This window comes from Notothenia rossii, assembly GCF_949606895.1.
Source record: "Notothenia rossii genome assembly, chromosome: 7".
NCBI classification, from domain to species: domain Eukaryota; kingdom Metazoa; phylum Chordata; class Actinopteri; order Perciformes; family Nototheniidae; genus Notothenia; species Notothenia rossii.
In genome coordinates this window covers 12,618,287-12,638,539 of record NC_136905.1, presented here as the reverse complement: position 1 = coordinate 12,638,539, position 20,253 = coordinate 12,618,287, and the positions used below count along the sequence as shown (strand labels likewise).

The following is a 20,253-nucleotide window of genomic DNA, read 5'->3' as shown; positions in this document are numbered from 1 at the left end:
AGTACTACAGAATAATAGTGTGTAATTGCTACTCTGATAATGAGGTGCTTCAGGCCTTTAAGTGTTCAAAAGTGACTGCTTTAAAGGATTTGCAGTAACATATGGACTTTTGATATGTGACTGGACATCGAAAATCTGCTAGGTATATACAGTTTCCTGTACCACAGTATAAAAGACCAAAGTAATGGACAGAAATAACACAAATATTTTAAACTGTAAATAAAGTAACATGTGTAACGCTGCTGTGTTTCAGAAATTCTGATGTCAAAGGTGGCTTACTAAATGTGTGCAGCGACTACTTTCTTCGATGGGAACTGCACTTCTGCTCAGACTGCTCGGCTTGTTTACTGGTAATATTAAGCTTTATCTGTTTGTGTTTCTTCTCTACATTTTAAACATTCAAAGATAACACAATGAGCTAGTATTTCAAATATGAGTTTTGTGGTGCCGAGGAAAGGGAGTCTGTGTGTTTAGAATGGAGTTCCACTCTTTATTATAGGTTAACATCCATTAGGTCAGGGCTATTCAACTCCACATTTAGTTGGGCCAGATTTTATAACTACAAAATTCAGCTGGACCAGACATTCAGCGGCCTGTAAAAAGCGGGTAGTGACACATTTTAAACCAACACATATTAGTGCGATGAAAAACATGCAATTTTTATTCATTGTTCATCTAACAAAGGTAGGTCAAAAAGTGCATAAAAACACAACAAATTAGCATTAATTTAACAGAATCTGAACAAAAAGTGCACAGTTGTAGCATTACATTTGTTTGCTTTAGAAGTCAAATATTCAGGTTATTTTTTTTGAACCAGGCACATCACAAAGTGCATTTACTGAATACAATAATAGCAGTCTTAATAAATGTCCTCACATACAAAAAAAAAAACAGCTAAAGAGCTCCAATGCAACACAAAGAGGTAGTACTGTAGCAATATTTTTTCACTTTTCAAGTAACAACAAAAAAATCATACGTTTTGGTCACATTTGACCCAGACACATTACAAAGTGCACTTAAATGAAAACAGAAAGAACTGTCAAACCCTTCAGTGCACAAACCCATAAAAAGGGATACGGGTAACTATATGAATGAATACTACACAACACGTCTACTATAGTAAACTACTCTAGGTGCTTACTATCACCTCATTTGTGGTTTGTCATCGCTGACTTTCTAAATGGGAGAAGGGACATTTTTTGTTTTGAACAAGAGCAGTGATTTTTGGCTCATAGGATATCAATGCAATCCTAAGACATTGGTGAAGAGTGCTGTCAGTCAGGGAGCAGCGAGTGCTACTTTTGATTGAGTTCATGTGTGAAAAGCTTGATTCACATTTGTATGTTGATCCAAACATACTGTGCACACAGATCGCTACTTTCTGAACGTTAGGGAACTGCTGTTTTTTGACATCACTTCAAAACTTCGCTGGCCCGTTAGTGCGCTGCATGTCAATAAGCTCCAGTGTATATTTCCCCTTGTCGATGCAGGGGACCACTTCCTTTGCTCCGGTTGATACGTCCCCCTCTATTGCAACAGTGAAGGGGTCTCTGGCAAAGCCCATCATCACGTCTGTGGGCAGAGCAAGTCCATCCAATCGACTGGCAAAGTTCTCTTTCAACCTCGCAATGAAATCTGTCATCACATCCGTGATTTGTGCCGGAGATGTGATGTGTTTGGGGAGCGTCGGAAAATGCAGCATCCGACCGTGCTCAAGTCGGTAGCGAAAAGGTCCAGCTTGACTTGGATCTGCTCCACAAGATCAATTACCGTTTTGTCTCTGTTTACGCTTCAGAGTTGAGAGGGACATGTTTTAGAGTTGCTATCATAGGACCACCGTTACTAGCACCACTAGATGCACTTTCAAAAAACGTGCTGCGTTGTGGTTTGGTGGTTTCTATGCAACGCGGAGTGTTGCGTTCATGGTCTGTACTATTGTAGGAATTTGGCTACGGGAGGCTGGGCCACTCCGGAGTTGGTTCTGGGCCGCCAGTTGAATAGGCCTGCATTAGGTAATACACGTCTGCTCTGCATGACAAGCTAGCAGGACTGAATAGCTAACGCTACCGGTGTTCCCACTAAAGGGTCCGTGTAGCAAAACAACAAGCAAGGTGAATTATGGTCCACAATATGGTGTCACCACAGTTTCATCTTAAGAGCAAGATCTTAGGCCCCGGCCCCACGAGGACGCATACGGCTAAACGCATAGGATTAACGCAAACGCAATCGCAAAAAAGCTTCCGTCCACACGCAATATTCACCGGATAGTGTCTGTCCCGTCTGTCCACACGAGACAGCTCTGTTTAGCTCCAACCGCTGGAGAAGCTGAAGTACATATGCAGGAGCCTGTACGTGGCCCTGTAACTTCCTCCACAAAAGCAGCGAAGAAGCATGGTTGTCATGGTTGCCCATCTGTTTATTCTCCGCGGTGGGGGCCGAGGGAACCGGGCAGAGTTTTTCAGCAGTCAACGTGTATTAAAGTTTAAATCTTCCGAAAAAAATTATAAAAGTGCCAATCAAACGTCTTCTTTGCTATTTATTGAGCTTTAAACAAATGAATAACGAATCTATATAAAATAATAATAAAATAGCCTCTCTTTTTCCTCCCTCTCTTCTGACAGCGTCAGTGTCTGTCTCATGCAGCAGCTGATCCAGTATGAGTGACCCGACAGTAAAAATAAACATGTTTATAACTAGTGCAGGTAGTTTGAGAGGTAATTAAAATAGCTAAGAGAGATGATCTGACTTGAAGTGTGTATTTTGCTCCGTTCACCGCTGCATCACAGCGGGAGGAGCTGCAGGTGAGCAGAGCTGCGTGTCTCCGTCCTGTCAGATTAGACTTCACTCGCGTTTATGTCCATATCGAGAGAAAGATAAATAATCTGAATTCAGTGTGCAGTTTACTTTGACGCGGGGGTGAGCAGCAGAGGTGGGGATAGGCGGGGTCTAGGGATAGGCGGTGTATAGGGATAGGCGAGGCCTCTTCATTATCAGACAATTATCGTAGGGCGTACACACGGAGCCGTTGGACCCCCCAGAGCGTTGCGCATGCCGTTCTATCCACCTTGGGACCCGTTATCGTTTCCGCAGTTGTTTACTGTCATATTCGGTCGTCCTCGTGTGGCCGAACGTCTATATGACACTAAACAGTAACGCAAACGACCGTTTTCGTCCTCGTGGGGCCGGTGTTACAGTATAAGTTGAGTCATGACAACTGGCGACATTCTATTATTTTCGTCATAGGAATCCGGGGCGTGTACATTGAGGACCCATTGTTGACTTACCAGGAAAGAAACATCGTTTGTCGTTTACGTTCATCTTTTGCTATATCTGCCTTCCTAAGATCACTTTGCTGCACATTCAGTACTCGTATGTGAGGTTGTGGGTGAGAGTCCGATATCGTGACGCTTACAGGGAGGTATCGAACATTACAAAGTAGGTGACTGTGTGGATGCCTGTTCAAAACATTGCAAACTTCAATAAATCATTTAAATTATATATTTGTGTCCGACTTTCATTTGTTCATCGTTCTTAATGTGATGTATAGTAGCTTTGATAGCTGTCCATACCTTCAGACAGCCTAAAAGTAAAACACAAGTTGTTTATTCACAGCCCGAACGCTCATCGAGATGACTGGATCAGTCATGAAACTTGTGATCAGCTCCGATTAAATTGTGATATCAATTCTGTAGCTAACCTCCAGGGAGCACATTTATTTTATGAAATACCTGTATCCCTCTCATCACAACAAGACTCTACACTGTGCAGGAAAAACAATTACATACATGAAAATAACCTTGATGCATGGGAATTAAACACACAAACTATCTTCCGTGGCTATACTGATATGTCACAGTAACGGTAAACCACAGAAAAGTAAGTCCAGCGGGGCACAAGTTGAATACATATAATACGGTAGTTCTATTATGCCTTTAAGCCTATACGTTTAACGTTTATTTCATAAAATAAACGTGCTCCCTGGAGGTTAGCTACAGAATTGATATCACAATTTAATCGGAGCTGATCACAAGTTGTCATGACTGATCCAGTCATCTCGATGAGCGTTCGGGCTGTGAATAAACAACTTGTGTTTTACTTTTAGGCTGTCTGAAGGTATGGACAGCTATCAAAGCTACTATACATCACATTAAGAACGATGAACAAATGAAAGTCGGACACAAATATATAATTTAAATGATTTATTGAAGTTTGCAATGTTTTGAACAGGCATCCACACAGTCACCTACTTTGTAATGTTCGATACCTCCCTGTAAGCGTCACGATATCGGACTCTCACCCACAACCTCACATACGAGTACTGAATGTGCAGCAAAGTGATCTTAGGAAGGCAGATATAGCAAAAGATGAACGTAAACGACAAACGATGTTTCTTTCCTGGTAAGTCAACAATGGGTCCTCAATGTACACGCCCCGGATTCCTATGACGAAAATAATAGAATGTCGCCAGTTGTCATGACTCAACTTATACTGTAACACCGGGGCCTTAGTGTTGCATTGTTGGAGAAGCCTGTGACCTAAGATTTTCAACGACATAATTACTCTGTAGCTATGTTAGTTTGACAATGAAGAACCTTGAACCTTGAAGAGAACTAGGCCTATACCAAATGTGAGAATTTTGCTGAGACATAGAAAAAGTACAAAGGAGCAATAAAACTGAAAAATTATGGAATACAGACAAATCAATAATTACTACTTTCATTACTACCAACATTATTATTACACAGTTGCAGTTGTTTTTTGTGTGTGTAGAGTTACTCGTGTTACATTTAAACAAACAAAAAAGTGCAATGTAGTGCATCAGCATAAAAGAAAAAGACTGATGTAAAGTCCTTATATGTTTTAATAAATTCTAGCTGAAAACGGCTTTAAAAATAATATGGGTTGTTTTAGAACTATTTTTACTTTTTGTTTCCAAGAAGTCATAGGAAATGATTTCCTGTCACTCTGCTATGCTTAAATGTCTCTAATACTGCAGCACACTCAGCGCTGTGGTTAATCGGCTCTCTCAATTACATGTGCAGAATGATTCTTAGTTGTCACGTATATTACTTTCTCATCTATTACCAAAAGTAGCATCACAAAATAGACCAACCGCAACTAACATTTGTTATCTCTAAACTTCCCCCTCTTCTAACCCCACAAAGGCATCTCAATGCTTCAGCAGGTGATCAGCTGGAACATCAATGTATCCAAAACAGTTACTGCAGTGGAGGGGAGCTGTGTTGTGGTGCCATGTCAGACAGAATCTCATTCTAGGGTCATATGGTACCAGTACCATACAATAAATTATCCTGTTGTGTATGATGGACGCCGTTCCAATGCAGTGGAAAAACAGTTCAGAGGACGCACATCAATACCGGGTGAAGCTTCAGAGGGGAACTGCAGCCTGATGATAGATAATGTAAAAACATCCGACAACAACCTACACATTTATGTTTGGATCAACCCAGACTCTGAATCAACTGAGAAATTCCATCATCAAACTGTAACTATCTCTGTTGGTAAGTAGGCTAAGTATTTGTAAACTATTATCATAAGAATGCCAGGTTAACCAGGTTGAGAAATATAAAGTGAAGGGAAAAATGCCATTGGAAAATACAATTCCCATATGACATTTCTTTACATGTTTACACAATTGTTAATCTAAAAAGTAATAGTTTTGTATCTAAACTTTTACTCGTTTTTTTCCATTATCATTTTTGTTTTACTTCCAGAGAGAAACGCTATTAAAATGCAGATTCAGAAACGGATAGTGAATGGGGAGATGTTCCAGGCTAACTGCAGCGTAAAGCACTCCTGCCCTTCCTCACCCCCATCCCTTCATTGGAACAAAAGTCCATTTCTAAAAGACTCCACTTCAATGACTTTCAACGCGCTTGAACAGGGCCAATGGTGGTATACAGATACACTACATGGACTAGCAACCTATAAAATGCATAACAGCAAAATGTGGTGCTCAACAAAGTTCACCACAGAAAGTGCACGGACAACACTCAACATTTTATGTAAGTGATACAGTTTACCTGGTCAAAGTAATTACAGGAGTGGATTCACTTGCCAGGTATTATTTACTATATGTATTGTTTGTTGTGATTTTATTTCTCCACAGATGAACCTGTGAATGTGACCCTGACACAGCAAAAGGAACCAGTGATGGAGGGTGGCAGCGTCACTCTGGAGTGTGCTGCTGACTGTAACCCACAACCACACACGTACAAATGGCTCAGAAGAAAGATGGGTCAGATCAAGGGAATAAATTCAACTGAGAAAAAAAGACCCTTCAACAATATCGCACGAGACACCTCTCTCTCCTGCATCGCTTACAATGACATTGGAACAAGGCAGTCCGACTGGTTGGATTTAGACGTTCAATGTAAAAACAATTATATTCCATGTCCTCTATTTCTCTAGAGTGTACTGATGAAATCCTAATTTACTCAGGACCCAGTGCTGAACATTCATACCAAGATTTTGCTCAGCTGGCTACTGACAGAACAACACCACCAGAGAAATGTAACTACATCCATTAAGGCGCCTGGTCATTTAATACCACCTGACACAATTCATAGCAGCTACTTGCAAATTGCAATGTAACCTTACCTTCCGCTCCGACGTGCTGATTTAACAGAATAACCATCTGCACATTTATTTTTATTTCATTCATTTATTGGTTATATTTTATATGGCGTTAAAATATGTTCAGTTATGTCAAATTGTAATATAAGCTATACTTTATCTTTCAAAACTAACAGTGTAAATAATAACAGCAAAGACACAGTTCAAGTTTATCAAGCAAGAAATAGGGTGCAGGCTTCCTGTGATTAGCCTGCAGACGTTCATACAATGGATGATATGTGGTACAGTATGCATTGTAGAAACAAGCCATTTAAATCCCCTACAAATATTTAACAAAAACATAAAATGTTTTTTTAAAGGAAACATGTTATAAGCTTGTTGACAATGCATATTTGAATAAAATCATACAATACATTGTAGAGGATGATTGTGATTACTTGGTAGATAACATTACATCCTGTCTTTCTAGATGCCCCTGTAATCCTACCGGAGTCCTCCTGCCTCCTGACAGGGAAAAGTCTGAAGTGTGTCTGCAGGGCTGAAGCATCCCCTTACCCCTCTATACATTGGAGCATTGATGGAAATGACACTCTTCCGTCTTCCTTCAGCTTTGTTTCCACAAATGTAGTCTCTGGGGAAATAAATTGGGCAGCTCAAAAGCAATCCAAAATATCTTGCACCGCCACAAACTACCTGGGTAGCGACACAAAATTGCTGTCCGTAGAAACATGTAAGTCACTATTGTGTTTCCCCTAACTACATGCACTTAAAGGCAGATCAAGAGTATTTGGTCATTTATATTTTTCTTTCACAGCCTCCATGTATATCTGGCTGTTAGCTTTTGTGATCCCAGGAATTGGTTTGCTATTTGGAAGTGCAGTGTTCATTTACAGGAAAAAATCGAGAAACAGGTTGGTAGACTTCACTCTTTGTCATGTACATACATGTACAGTAGAGCTGTGAATAATCTTTCTATTGTTCTTGTATTATCCACAGACCACCAGCATACTTCGTGCGCAACACTGATATCCTTTTAAGGTAAAACTGGAATTTATCAGTTGTCTATTATTTATTTCAAATTGCTAAATTCAAATCAAATCTTTTTGTTTTGCATTCTTTTTTCAAGGGAACAAAGCTTATGTGACATCGCAGAACCAGAAGAGAGATATGGCAACGTTGAAAGGTAAATAAAACTATTGTATTCCCAATGTATGTATATTCAAGTCACATCTTTTTGTTTTGCATTCTTTTTTCAAGGGAACAAAGCTTACCAGACATCGCAGAACAAGAAGAGAGATATGGCAACTTTGAAAGGTAAATAAAACTATTGTATTCCCAATGTATGTATATTCAAGTCACATCTTTTTGTTTTGCATTCTTTTTTCAAGGGAACAAAGCTTATGTGACAGCGCAGAAGAAGAAGAGAGATATGGCAACTTTGAAAGGTAAATAAAACTATTGTATTCCCAATGTATGTATATTTATAAGGTGGAAACTGACAAAACGGATAGCTTGTTTTAAATAGTCCAATTTATTTTTGTCTTTTCTCTTACACCTCAAGCAAACAAAAAATATATAGAATGGAAGATATTAAGAGTATCAAGTCGGTTTTCATTTACCCACTTCTCCCCTACCGCTCTTTGTCTCTTCCTCTCTCTCTCAATCAGATTTCAAGCTGAGGACATACGATCACCATGCGGACCAGATAAAGGCCCAGATGAGGACAGACTTTCCTGTGTTTATGACAATGAATTTTTGGAAGCTCAACAGCACCACAATAAAAAAATGGCTCACTGAAGAGAATGCAAAATACAGCCACAAGCAAAGGTGCAGTGACTAAGACTCATGATTAAATTATGCCATGATCCAGACCATCACGTGTCACTCAAAGTAGCATTCAAGATTTGAAAACTCTATACATAGATTAGATTGTTAGCAGGGGAACACCACATTTTTCCAAGAATCAAATGAGATTTTTGTAACTATTGCTATTATTAGTTTTGTTTCTATGATGATATAGAAGAAGAATTTGTTAATCTGTAATGACCCTTTATCTGATCTAGCTGCAAATAAAAGCAGGCTCTTGTCCTAATAAAATTCAAAACGTTATATCAGGGTTTATTACAGTAGAGATCCACTGGTCCTTAAATAACATGCCTAACACGAAAGTCAACATGAGCTTCCATTTTGCATTTTGGTTAATATTAACCAATGGGTGTGTGTTCATTGCTCAATGTAGAAATAAGATCAGTGAGTCAGACCGGAGTAAAAAGGGACTGCTGCTTCTGGAACTTTATAGCCTATATCAGCTCATCTTTGAACTACATTGTCTTTGATGAAACACACAGCAAGACAAACAGCACTGAGCTTTAGTGTTTATTTATTTGAAGGCCAAACACTTGAGAAAACGTCCAGTGTATGTGAGTAAATACAATTATTTATTTAATCAAACATTTCAGATTATCTTTGCTAATGAAATTCCCACATCTGGTTTTTGGAACCTGAGCTTGAGAGCCGATATGGTTTGTTTATTTTTAAATTGTTCTGTAATCATAGAGGGCTTGTATGAGGAACCGGGGAATTGATGTTATTATCTATGCTCTCTTTAAAGACAAAATGCTACTTTGACAAAAACAGTGTTTGATGATTAAGTTCAGAGCCAACGAATAAACATAATCACACAAACCACCTAAATAATTGAGGCAGCATTTGACAAGCAACTCTCATCTTCTGCATTGTGAAATTACTGTTTTTGACAAAGGAGTGGTGGCTTTAAAAGGGGGATGGAGCAATATTAGGGTTTTATTCACCAACATAAAAGGATGTCGAGCACAAAAGTGGAGAATACTTTCTCAATATAGTCTACATTTAAACTGATAGCGTTGGCCTTTTTTTAGGTTGCTAAAATATATATATGCTGCTGCCCAAAAACTCTGGAGTGCATTACTTAGGTCCTGTGTCTATAGTCCAACCTTTTTCTACTTGACACCATGTATTCTACTTCAGTTATTACACTGACTATGTACCTCATACAACCCAAATTCAAAACGTCCTATCTTCTGTCCCAATTATGTGGTTGTTTAAATATTCCTGCAAAATTCATTATGTATCAGCAGGAGTGTTTCTTTTTTTGACCATGGTCACATCGTCAAAATGAATTGCTTAATGACTTGTCAGTGATATAAAAACAGAGAACTAACTTGATCAACTGTTTCTGTAACCTTTTATGTTTTGAGTTCCGTTTTTTTCTTATTTCTTTGGAATAGGATAAAAATGGAACCAGGGGTGAAGAGTGAGGTCATTCTCTCAGTTTACATCATTTCCTTTCTCCTGGGCCTCCCAGCAAACCTCGTGGCTCTCTACGCCTTCAGTGTCAAGATCAACTCCAAGCCCGTTTTAACAGACATCCTGCTTCTCAATCTGACGGTCTCTGACCTGCTCTTTCTGATCATCCTTCCTCTCAAGATGCATGAGGCAGTGTCAGGCATGCAATGGGATTTACCCAGCGTCCTGTGCTCCATCACCTCCTTTATCTTCTTCTCAACAATCTACAGCAGCTCCTTGCTGCTAATGACAGTCAGTGTGGTTCGCTACATTGCACTAGCTTTCCCCATCACCTATCATAAGCTGCAGAAACCTGTGTATGCGATGATTATCAGTGCTGCTATTTGGCTGATTACAACAGCACACTGCAGCATCATTTTCATTACCCAGCACCTACCATCCCTGTCCAGCGAAGACTCCGGTGTTTGCTATGAGAACTTTACGGAGCAGCAGCTGGCGATCCTCCTTCCTGTACGTTTGGAGTTTTTCTTCGTGCTCTGCGTAATACCTCTTTTAATTTGTGTTTACTGCTACTTGAGCTGCATCGTTATCCTGTACAGTCGCCCCAGGATATCACTGAAGCAGAAGCATAAGGCCATCGGCATGGCCTTGGGGACTCTAGCTGTGTTTCTTATCTGTGTGCTGCCGTTCAACATGTCTCACTTAATGGGTTACTTACAGGCTGAGAGCCCCAAATGGAGGCACTACGCCTTGCTGCTTAGCTCCTTCAACACCTGTATTGATCCCATCATCTTCTACTTTTCCTCCTCCACTTTCCGGTGCATTGGTAAAAAGTTGATTTTCAAGAAGTGTGTATTCACTGTTTCATGTAAACAGCCCACAAGCTCTAGCTAAGTCTATGATACAACACATCCAGCTGAAATATTCTTGTTGTATTGTATATAATGATTATTATTTTGGAATTTGTTATGCTTTACAGATTGCTTTAATAGTTCAGTTCCTTAATGAAACCACGTCTCACATGGTTTGCTGTTAATAAGTAACACAATATTATGTTAAGATTATAACATCCTGCCCAAAGGAGTATGACCTGCTTTCCAAAACAAAACATTTTATGACAAAACCACAAGTTATCTTTGGTGCATAAGCAAATTCCAAATGTTATTATTTTACAGTTAATTCTAAATTTTCGAAAGGGAATTGTTATTCTTTCTACCCTTGACACATTATTTCCTGTTTACTTTAACGTGGGCCTGCAACTCTTCTGCACTCATGCATTCTGTAGGCACACATGTAGAATATACCTGCAAAACAAAACATAGGTCATGTTACCACAAGTTTATGGCACTATAACAATCTGTTGTCCTGTAATACACAATGTTTGACAGCAAGACATATTCTCTTGTGTTAAAGTTATTGATGTGTGAGACTGAAAACTGTATTGTTAGCATTTAAGTGCAAAATAAAAGCTAAAAAGTCTGTAGTAGCCAAGCAATTTCTGTAAATAAAATTCAAGAACATGTAAGTGTTTGTGTGCTGAGCTGAGCTGTTAATTAAGGTTTATAACGTTTTCTCTGTGTGCAAATAACAATTGCTTATTTTAAAAAAAAAAGAGTCACTGATATAGAAAGTAGTTACACCAACTGTACTGCACTACTTCATTTGAACAAACGTGCAAAGAAGTTCATGAGCAGTGCCACCCAGCCTAGTATGTAGGACAGAGAGAAGCGCCAGTCCCCAAAGCAGGAAGTTCACAGTCACTCCAGTGTAAATGGCCATTGCAAGCAGAACAAAGAGAGCTGACATATTGGGCATAGAGTGACACATATTAAAATAATATCCATAAAAGTTCATTTCATCTGAGTTGGAAGAGTTTCAATAGCGGGCGTAGTAAACTTTGTTGATATACAAATTAAATAATAATGGCAGATGTGATGAAAAAAAAAATGACTTAATTTGGTTGATTGTATCCATGACTCACTTGAAACAAAGAACATGATCCCAGCAGCAAATGAGCGGTTGAACCTCTCAAAGGCCGAAAAGTGGGGAATGAGAGGATTCCTGCGATGATGCCTGTTGTGTATTAGTAGAAAGAAATTTATGAAACAAGGGACAGAGGATACGGGTACTCAACTCTTTACTGTTCGTCATGCTTAACTGCCACAGCATCAACTCCCGGGCTTACTCTTCTTCTCTCAACATTGTATGTATACTCTGGTTACACTGCGCCCCCTATTGGCAGGAGTATATTAGAACACAACATTTCCCCCCTTCTTAAAAAGAGTTACTTCTCCCCTTGAACAGCATGCATAACATTAGCATTTTAAACAGACACTTACGTAGTAACCATGAAACCATCTGTAATGATAATAACTTCACATATCACAATATGCAGAACATTTTCAAACATTAATTCAACCACAGTTTAAGTGACATAGTCCTCAATCCAAACAGGCTGCTTTCTGATTCGCTGGTTCCTGCTCTGAGCACCATGCACTGTAGCTGGCTCAGCAGGCCTCACTTCTTCTGATGGAGGAGTGAATGTTTCTGGAAGCACCGACAGGTGTGAAGCATCCCAGGTTTTTCCATTATCAAGTGTGTAACTGTGAGGTCCTTTCTGCTTGGTCACTTTTAGAGGCTCACTGAACTTTGGCTTTCCCTTTTTGACATGCAGCGGGTTTCTCACACGCACCAGGCTTCCCGGATGTATTTTGGGAATCTTGGCATTTCTTTTTGCATCAGAATATGTTTTCATGTGCCACTGTTTCTTTTCCACTCTGTCTCTCAGTTCCTGATCCTGAGTATCCGTAAGCTGTGGCAGGATTGAGAGTTTGGTTCGCATTTTTCTTCCATACATGAGCTGGAACGGAGATGTCCCTGTAGTGGCGTGAGGTGTAGCTCTGTAGACCTGAAGAAACTCAGCAACGTGAGCTTTCCACGGAGCGTTCTCTCTCTGTGCCGTGAGAATGCTTTCCTTCAGCACTCTATTTAGCCTCTCCACCGCTCCATTTCCTTCTGGATGGTAGATTGTAGTCCTGATGTGTTGGATGTCTCTTTCTTCTAGCAGGGTATCTGCAGGATTCATAGAGATGAATTTACTACCTTTTACTACCTTTTTTACTACCTCCACAATATTTTTTACTACCAACACGACATCAAGCAGCAGCCCTTTTTGGACTACTAATTATAAGGTATTAGTGTGACACTGTCACACCCGTCATACATATCAGGTACACTAATGTTTAATTGTGATCATTAAGTATTGTCATTGTCAATTGTGGTTTTTTTTGTAGTGTTGAGTTGACCCTTAGCCCTAATAAAGTGAGTAATAACCTTGACACTTCTTAAACACATATCACTTAACAACCATAAATATTAATAATAAAGTGTCACATCACACACACTTACTCACAAACACGCATTCTCACACACACACACACACACACACACACACACACACACACACACACACACACACACACACACACACACACACACACACACACACACACACACACACACACACACACACACACACACACACACACACACACACACACACACACACACACACACACACACACACACACACACAAGCAGTTACTGGTGCGTATTAATAATGCGTATTAATGAAAAAAATTGAAAATCAATCAAATAAATAACTTTAATGAACAATATGCTCTGAGGACTACAGCTTTCAAAGATCTGCTTCAATATAACATTCACCATATTTAAACACAATAACGTGTGTGAGGAGTGCATGTATGCACATGTCTGTGGGTGCGCCTTTGTATGGATGTTGTTGTTGTTGCAATCTACATTGTATCTAAGTGAATCATTTAAAACAATAACTGTAGGGGTGTACGTGTGTGTGTGTTTGTGTGTGCGTGTGCCTGCATTCGTCTGTGGGTGTGCCTGTGTGCAGTTGTTGCAATCTACATTGTATCTAAGAGAAACATTTAAAACAATAACTGTGAGGGGTGTACAGTCACAGAAGTCTCAGTTGTGAGGACTTATCTTCAATTATTTTCTCCAATTTGCAGAGCTCTTCTTTTTTTTCTTTCTGCCTTCTGCGAAGGGTATTGGACTTGATTATCAGTTCAGCCATTTTGGACCCAGCCTTTCCCTCAGCCTGCTCGGCCAACTTGTCCGCGTCCTTTTCCAGTGAGTGACAAACACGGCGAAGTACCTCTTCCTGTCTTCTGAGGTCCAGAAGCTCCTCCTCCACTGCCTTCCTCCTCAGAGCATGGGCAGCACTCTCTCTCTTTTTCTTTTCACTGTCAAGGTACAGTCTGTACTGGGATCTAGCTGATGAGGCAGAGGCAAGGAGCTCCTTTGTGAGGGGCACTTTCAAAACACCACCACAACTGTTGATCCTGTCACAAACTAGTCTCAGTGATTCCAGTGTGCGGTCATGGAGATTGCATGTCTCCACCTCTTTGTTCACTGAAAATCCTCTTTCCACAGTGGCTTGGCCATGGGAAAGAAGGAGGAGACTCTGGCAAAACTGCAGCAAGTCAGGGTAAGGCCTGCTGAGGGTTGTGTAGAAGAACACATCAAGGCGGTCCTTCAGTGGCTTGAAAGCCAGGAAACGTTCATCCCGTCCTTCCACAGAGGTCAACGATTCGAACTGTTGAATGATAACATCACCTACAATATTGACAAAAACATAATCATTAATGACATTTAAGTACATTTCAAAGTAGAACACCCTTAGAACATGGCCTTCATTTGAATGACCTTCCCTGTCCCTAGACATACTGTATTTTTTCTTACCAGCTGGAATGCCACCTGTCAATCTCTTTCCCTGAAGGAATGTCTGCACTACACTCTTCATTTGCTTGATGCACCACTCCGGTTCTTGGTGGATTTGTGTGGGATCAAGGCATGCAATGTGCCTAACCATTGGAACCTTTAGGGGGGATTTGTCTTGCAATTTCATGACAACCTTAACAAGGCACTGCAAACATTCTTTCCTGAAGGTTAGCAGAGAGAGCTCCCCTATCTTGCCTCCTGGTTTGCTCTGAAGGGCCTAACAAATAGAGAACATTAATGTTCATACAAGGATATTTATTTGTCACATATATAGAGATACTTGTGTAAAACCTGTGGGGAAAAGATGTTGGTTGTCTGCTCTCTGGGTGTGTGTGTGTGTGTGTGTGTGTGTGTGTGTGTGTGTGTGTGTGTGTGTGTGTGTGTGTGTGTGTGTGTGTGTGTGTGTGTGTGTGTGTGTGTGTGTGTGTGTGTGTGTGTGGGTGGGTGGGTGAGTGATGGGATATGTGAGTATAGTTCAGGATGAGTTCAGGATGCATAAACATTCACTGCTATGATTGGAAATTAAACTATGACAAGTTACACATTTAAAACAATCCTAACAATTTAACCAGAGTGAGAAAGAGGTTTGGTATATCCTCATGGCTGTGGTTCAGTTTAAGCCTCAATGCCAAAGGCCTGGTGGTGAAGACCACTGAAGTTTGAAAGATAACCATTAACAACCACACAAATAGAGAACATTAATGTTCATACAAGGATATTTATTTGTCACATATATAGAGATACTTGTGTAAAACCTGTGGGGAAAAGATGTTGGTTGTCTGCTCTCTGGGTGTGTGTGTGTGTGTGTGTGTGTGTGTGTGTGTGTGTGTGTGTGTGTGTGTGTGTGTGTGTGTGTGTGTGTGTGTGTGTGTGTGTGTGTGGGTGGGTGAGTGATGGGATATGTGAGTATAGTTCAGGATGAGTTCAGGATGCATAAACATTCACTGCTATGATTGGAAATTAAACTATGACAAGTTACACATTTAAAACAATCCTAACAATTTAACCAGAGTGAGAAAGAGGTTTGGTATATCCTCATGGCTGTGGTTCAGTTTAAGCCTCAATGCCAAAGGCCTGGTGGTGAAGACCACTGAAGTTTGAAAGATAACCATTAACAACCACACAATTACGATAGCTATATTGCTTACCACAGAGGTGGTTAAATAATGCCCAATGTTACTCATTCATTTTCTACCCTAATAGTTCGAAGTAACTATTTATTTGTGCCGACAGCACATTTCATGTATGACATTGAAAGTATCTGCAGTAATTACCTTGATGGCAGATTCAGCACCCAGGCCGATGTCCACATTTTTCAGAGCCACCCAGTTCTTCTCCTCAGACACCTGGATTGTGATAAGTTGCAGTGGGCTTCGGTCCTGTATAAGTTCCCTTTTAACAAATCGCCGCAGTAAAGCCTTAAAAGAACAACAAAAACTGTTAGCAATCAAGTCACACCTGTCAACTGATACAGTTTAATCACATTCAAATAAAGACAGTTACTCTACAGGAATTACATTTCTTACCATCAGGAGTTCTTTCAGATCTTTAGCAAAAAAGGGCAGCACAGGCTCGTCGGTCTGATATTTGGTCAGGAAGGGGTTGAAGCTTCGTGCAACTGACAAGAAGAACTGGAGCTTTGGAATTATCAAATTATCATCCCGTGCTGCCAAAATGATATCATATGACGCCGTGTTTGGGTTTGTCACCTTTTTCTTCTGAACAGCATCAACATATGTTAAAAGCACAGGCCAAATGTCGACAGCTCTCTCAGCCACAGGGACATTTTCCACCCATCTGTGGCCACAGAAAGATCGGGGAAAGGTAGAAGATCCTGTGGTGGCGGTGTAATCTTCTCTACGGGCAGGAACATTGTGGAAGATGTAGTGCATAGCTCGCAACAGTTTGTCTACCTGCCATGTTGCGAATCCTGCCTTCATGGCATTGTGGAGGGTGTGCAAGCCACAACTGCCAACACTGATGAGTTGTGCATCCCCATGAAGCTCTGAATGTTCGTTCTGAAGGAGCTTCAGCAGCTTGAAGTTGACATTTGGGCCATCCATACTGACAGACAGCAGGTGTCTCAAGTTGAGTTGTGCAACACATTCCTGTGAATTGTCACAAAAAACAAAGTTTATTGAAAATTTTAATCTGTCCTGTGGTTTTTGGTTATTCATAAAATAGACAATAGATAGACAGTAAATACAGTGCCAGTAAGTATAAGTCAAACGTGTTTCCCCCTTTGTAGTACCAGTATGCATCTTTCAGAAATATTAACCAAATCCTTCATCAAAATGTGACCCTGCAAGGCGAAACCAGTCGCTTTGGTAAAATGTACAAAACTAAGTTATTGTTCTCATATGAACGGCCATAAACTAAGCTTTCCAACGATATGTATATTGAGGCTATTGCTAGAACAATCGTTAAGATAACTGTATCCAAAGTGGCATGGTTCTCCTGTCATGATAATGCTAGAAGAGGAGAAAATCACCTTTTTAAGCGGCGTTGACAAATGGTATGACTGCTAATGTGTTGCATCTTCACCGGGCTTAACAGTCAAAACGTATGTTTTTCCGTGATTTGTCCACGATATGAAATGATATGTAGACTGTATACTGTCAAATTATGAGAAAACATGAAATTCAACATTTTAACCCGGATGTTTGTTTACCGTGGATTTTCTCAAAATAGCATTGAGCGCAAAGCGACTGATATCGCCTTGCAGGGTCACAAAACACACCCGACACACACGTCGTGTAGGCTAAAGCTTAGGCTAACTATGACATAAACATTTTCAAATGGGCATATAACGACAATAAGAAAGAACAAACAAGAAAATATCAACTCACTTTAATGCTTTGCAGCAAGTCTTCAGCCCTTGCATGTCCAAGAAACTGTGACCCAAAATATGAAGACGTCACGCGGTCATCTCTCCAGAACCGAACGTGAATATCCATTTGCTTCTTCTTGGCGGACTGGTTCAGAGACTCGTCAAACATGACAACATATGGCCCAGAAGCATTGATGCTATTTATAAGAAGCTTCTTAAAATGTGGAGCAATGCCAAATCCAAGGATATACGATGTCTTATCTTTGCCACAAACAAAACTTTTGGCTATGTCGGAGTCAGTGAACATGTTTTCGAACAATTCCCCAATGCCCTCATTCGAATTGAATGAATGATGGTTAGCTGCTGTGTTCAGGCACCAGAGAACCTCAGCCCTGAGGGCTGATGTTTGTGGCGGTAACGTCTGCTGTTTGGCTATCGCAGCCGTGGTGGTGCTGGTGGCACTGGTTTGCTGCCGAGGTGGTGCGACTGTTGCTGATAAGTTGGCATGATCTGCCGCGATCTGTGTGGTGCTGCTGCTAGCATCGCAAAACAACGAAATCGGCAGCTGTCCCCCCCTCACCCGAAGCCGCTGCTGGTGTATAGCCGATCCACTGTGGGACTTGATAGCAGTAATGCCGTTCCAGGTAACATTTATAGTTTTTTTGCAGACACTGCAAAATGCTTCACGGTCATTTCCTATGACGGGTTTAAGCCAGTCTTTATATAAGGGGTCATCAACCCATAATTGCGAAAACTTGCACTTCCCCATTTCACACTAAATTTGCTCGAATTTGCTAACATCAGAAAAAGTAGACTGCAACTGTGGCAAAAGGCGGCTCTGCTAACGTCAATTGTTGGAAAAAGGCGGAAAATGTTGTAAGCGTCGCTGATAGGCTATGAAGTCCACACAGGTTACCTCTACGTCATTGCTATCAACTACGCCTCACTCAGGTCCTGTTAGCACCGTATATATTTTTAAACTACGTAGGCTAGATGAAATTCAAACATGCAGACACAAATAATAAGCAAACAATGGAAACTCATTATATATTGAGGCAGAGTTTTAAAAAAATTACTACCAAGTCAAATTGCGTTTGTTACCTTTTACTACCTTTCAAGGGCCTTAATTTGGGTAGATTCTTTTTACTACCTTTTACTACCTTTTACTACCGCGCGGACACCCTGTCTAGGAAAAAGGCGAGTTCTGAGGATGTGAATTGTGGACCGTTATCTGTCACCACAGACACAGGGTTCCTTTTTTGGCTGAACACTGATCTCATGAAGGTGATCACTGTTGCAGTAGTGCATCTTGGGGCAAAACACACTTCTGGCCATTTTGAATAGTAGTCCGTCATAGTAATAGCAAACTTACAGTCCACCGGACCAGTCTCAAATGGGCCCACGATGTCGAGGGCAAGCTTTTGCCATGGCCCCTGAGGCAGAGGGACTGGTGTCATAGGTGCAGGGTTAGTTTTAGCTGTTTTATCATTCATCTGGCAGGACACACAGGCGGCGATAACCGATTGTACCAGTGCATCCATTTTAGGCCACCAATACAATTCTCTGAGTCTCTGTTTTGTGCGTACAATGCCTTGGTGGCTCTCGTGTGCTAAGGATACCATGTGTGAGTGTAGCTTTACTGGAACAACTAACCTGTGACTCCCTCTCAGAATGAGTTGTTCATGTGCAGAAAGTTCATTTCTCACCTGGTAGTACGGCAACATGTTAGCAGGCAGGCCTTTGGATGAAGCTGGCCACCCGTCTGTCATGTAGTTGCGTAGCTGACGTAACTCTGGACAGGAAGTGCAGGCATCTGTGAAGTCAGACGAGGGAACAGCAGTCAGCAGGGCAGAGACAGCAGCAACCATCTCTGGTTCCGTGTCTGAGGTGCAGTCCTGTCCGTGTGGCAGTGGCAGGCGGGAAAGGCAATCTGCTGCATGGTTCTGAGCACCGGGTCTGTAGACAATATCATAGTTGAAGCAGAGTAGCCTGGCCGACCAGCGTGCTACTCTCATACCAGCTCTCCCCATGCCTTTTGTAGCCAAGAGTGTGGTCAAAGCTTGGTGATCAGTCCTTAAGGTGAACTTTGTTCCCCACAAGTAGGTTCTCCAACGCTCTGCAGCCCACACACAGGCCAAAGCTTCTTTTTCTACCACAGAGTACTTTCTCTCTGCAGCACTAAGAGAGCGCGAAGCAAATGCCACTGTTCTTTCAGTGTTGTCACGATGTATCTGTGTCAGCACCCCACCTATGCCATAGTCTGAGGCATCTGTAGACACTATGGTGGGCCGTGACGGGTCAAAAAGAGCGAGTGATTAACTGTCTGTGATGAGTAGTTTAACCTGCTGAAAACTACTCTGTGCCTCATCAGTCCATGTGAATGTAGCTCTGCGTAGCACATCTCTCATTGGTTCCACCACAGTTGCATAGTTCTGTATGAACTTGGAGTACCACGATGTTAGGCCAAGAAAAGACCTGAGAGTCACTGGATCACTGGGTGATGGAGCATCCCGAATAGCTGCAATGTGGTCATCATTTGGCAGCAGACCTTCCTTGCTTATGCTGTGTCCTAGATACGTTAGTTTGTCCTGGTAGAATTTGCATTTATCTGTGTTGAGACTTAGTCCAGCTTCCTGCAGTCGGTACAGTACTGCTTTCAGGCGGGTTTCATGCTCAGCACGGCATGAGGAGTAAATGATGATATCATCCAGATATGCCTGCACTCC

The 20,253-nt window shown here is 41.1% G+C and overlaps 2 protein-coding genes across 5 annotated transcripts; one reads left to right on the top strand and one right to left on the bottom strand.

The window, feature by feature from the left end:
• Positions 1–522: 522 nt before the first annotated feature.
• On the top strand, positions 523–11,407 carry LOC307046650 (free fatty acid receptor 3-like). 4 transcript variants are annotated; one of them, XM_079693130.1, is made up of 12 exons: positions 523–2,111; positions 5,166–5,522; positions 5,736–6,026; positions 6,131–6,394; positions 7,067–7,327; positions 7,412–7,508; positions 7,594–7,635; positions 7,724–7,780; positions 7,855–7,911; positions 7,986–8,042; positions 8,265–8,424; positions 9,864–10,000. In XM_079693130.1, exons 2-11 carry the CDS (start codon positions 5,174–5,176, stop codon positions 8,392–8,394), a joined length of 1,605 nt encoding a protein of 534 aa, XP_079549256.1. In that variant the 5' UTR covers positions 523–2,111; positions 5,166–5,173; the 3' UTR covers positions 8,395–8,424; positions 9,864–10,000. The 4 variants fall into 4 exon arrangements, with proteins under 4 accessions (XP_079549256.1, XP_079549255.1, XP_079549257.1 ...); XM_079693129.1 differs by lacking the exon at positions 523–2,111 and adding an exon at positions 2,663–2,801; XM_079693131.1 differs by lacking the exons at positions 523–2,111; positions 5,166–5,522; positions 5,736–6,026; positions 6,131–6,394; positions 7,067–7,327 and having other exon boundaries at positions 7,414–7,508; positions 9,864–11,407.
• A 2,125-nt stretch (positions 11,408–13,532) lies between these two features.
• LOC307046651 (uncharacterized protein) lies at positions 13,533–18,709 on the bottom strand. The gene is made up of 4 exons (XM_079693133.1): positions 17,547–18,709; positions 16,224–16,805; positions 15,972–16,115; positions 13,533–14,532 (listed from the first exon to the last, which is right to left on the bottom strand). Exons 1-4 carry the CDS (start codon positions 18,294–18,296, stop codon positions 14,500–14,502), a joined length of 1,509 nt encoding a protein of 502 aa, XP_079549259.1. The 5' UTR covers positions 18,297–18,709; the 3' UTR covers positions 13,533–14,499.
• Between the last annotated feature and the right edge of the window lie 1,544 nt (positions 18,710–20,253).

What these genes read in the sequence shown, in the direction of transcription:
- LOC307046650 (XM_079693130.1), top strand. Translation starts at nt 5,174, where the DNA reads ATGCTTCAGCAGGTGATCAGCTGGAACATCAATGTATCCAAAACAGTT. An exon ending in AACTGTAACTATCTCTGTTG is followed by an intron (nt 5,523 to 5,735) that starts GTAAGTAGGCTA and finishes TTTTACTTCCAG; the next exon opens with AGAGAAACGCTATTAAAATG. An exon ending in AGGAAAAAATCGAGAAACAG is followed by an intron (nt 7,509 to 7,593) that starts GTTGGTAGACTT and finishes TATTATCCACAG; the next exon opens with ACCACCAGCATACTTCGTGC.
- LOC307046651 (XM_079693133.1), bottom strand. Translation starts at nt 18,296, where the DNA reads ATGGGGAAGTGCAAGTTTTCGCAATTATGGGTTGATGACCCCTTATAT. An exon ending in ACTTGCTGCAAAGCATTAAA is followed by an intron (nt 16,806 to 17,546) that starts GTGAGTTGATAT and finishes GACAATTCACAG; the next exon opens with GAATGTGTTGCACAACTCAA. An exon ending in ATCTGAAAGAACTCCTGATG is followed by an intron (nt 16,116 to 16,223) that starts GTAAGAAATGTA and finishes TGTTCTTTTAAG; the next exon opens with GCTTTACTGCGGCGATTTGT.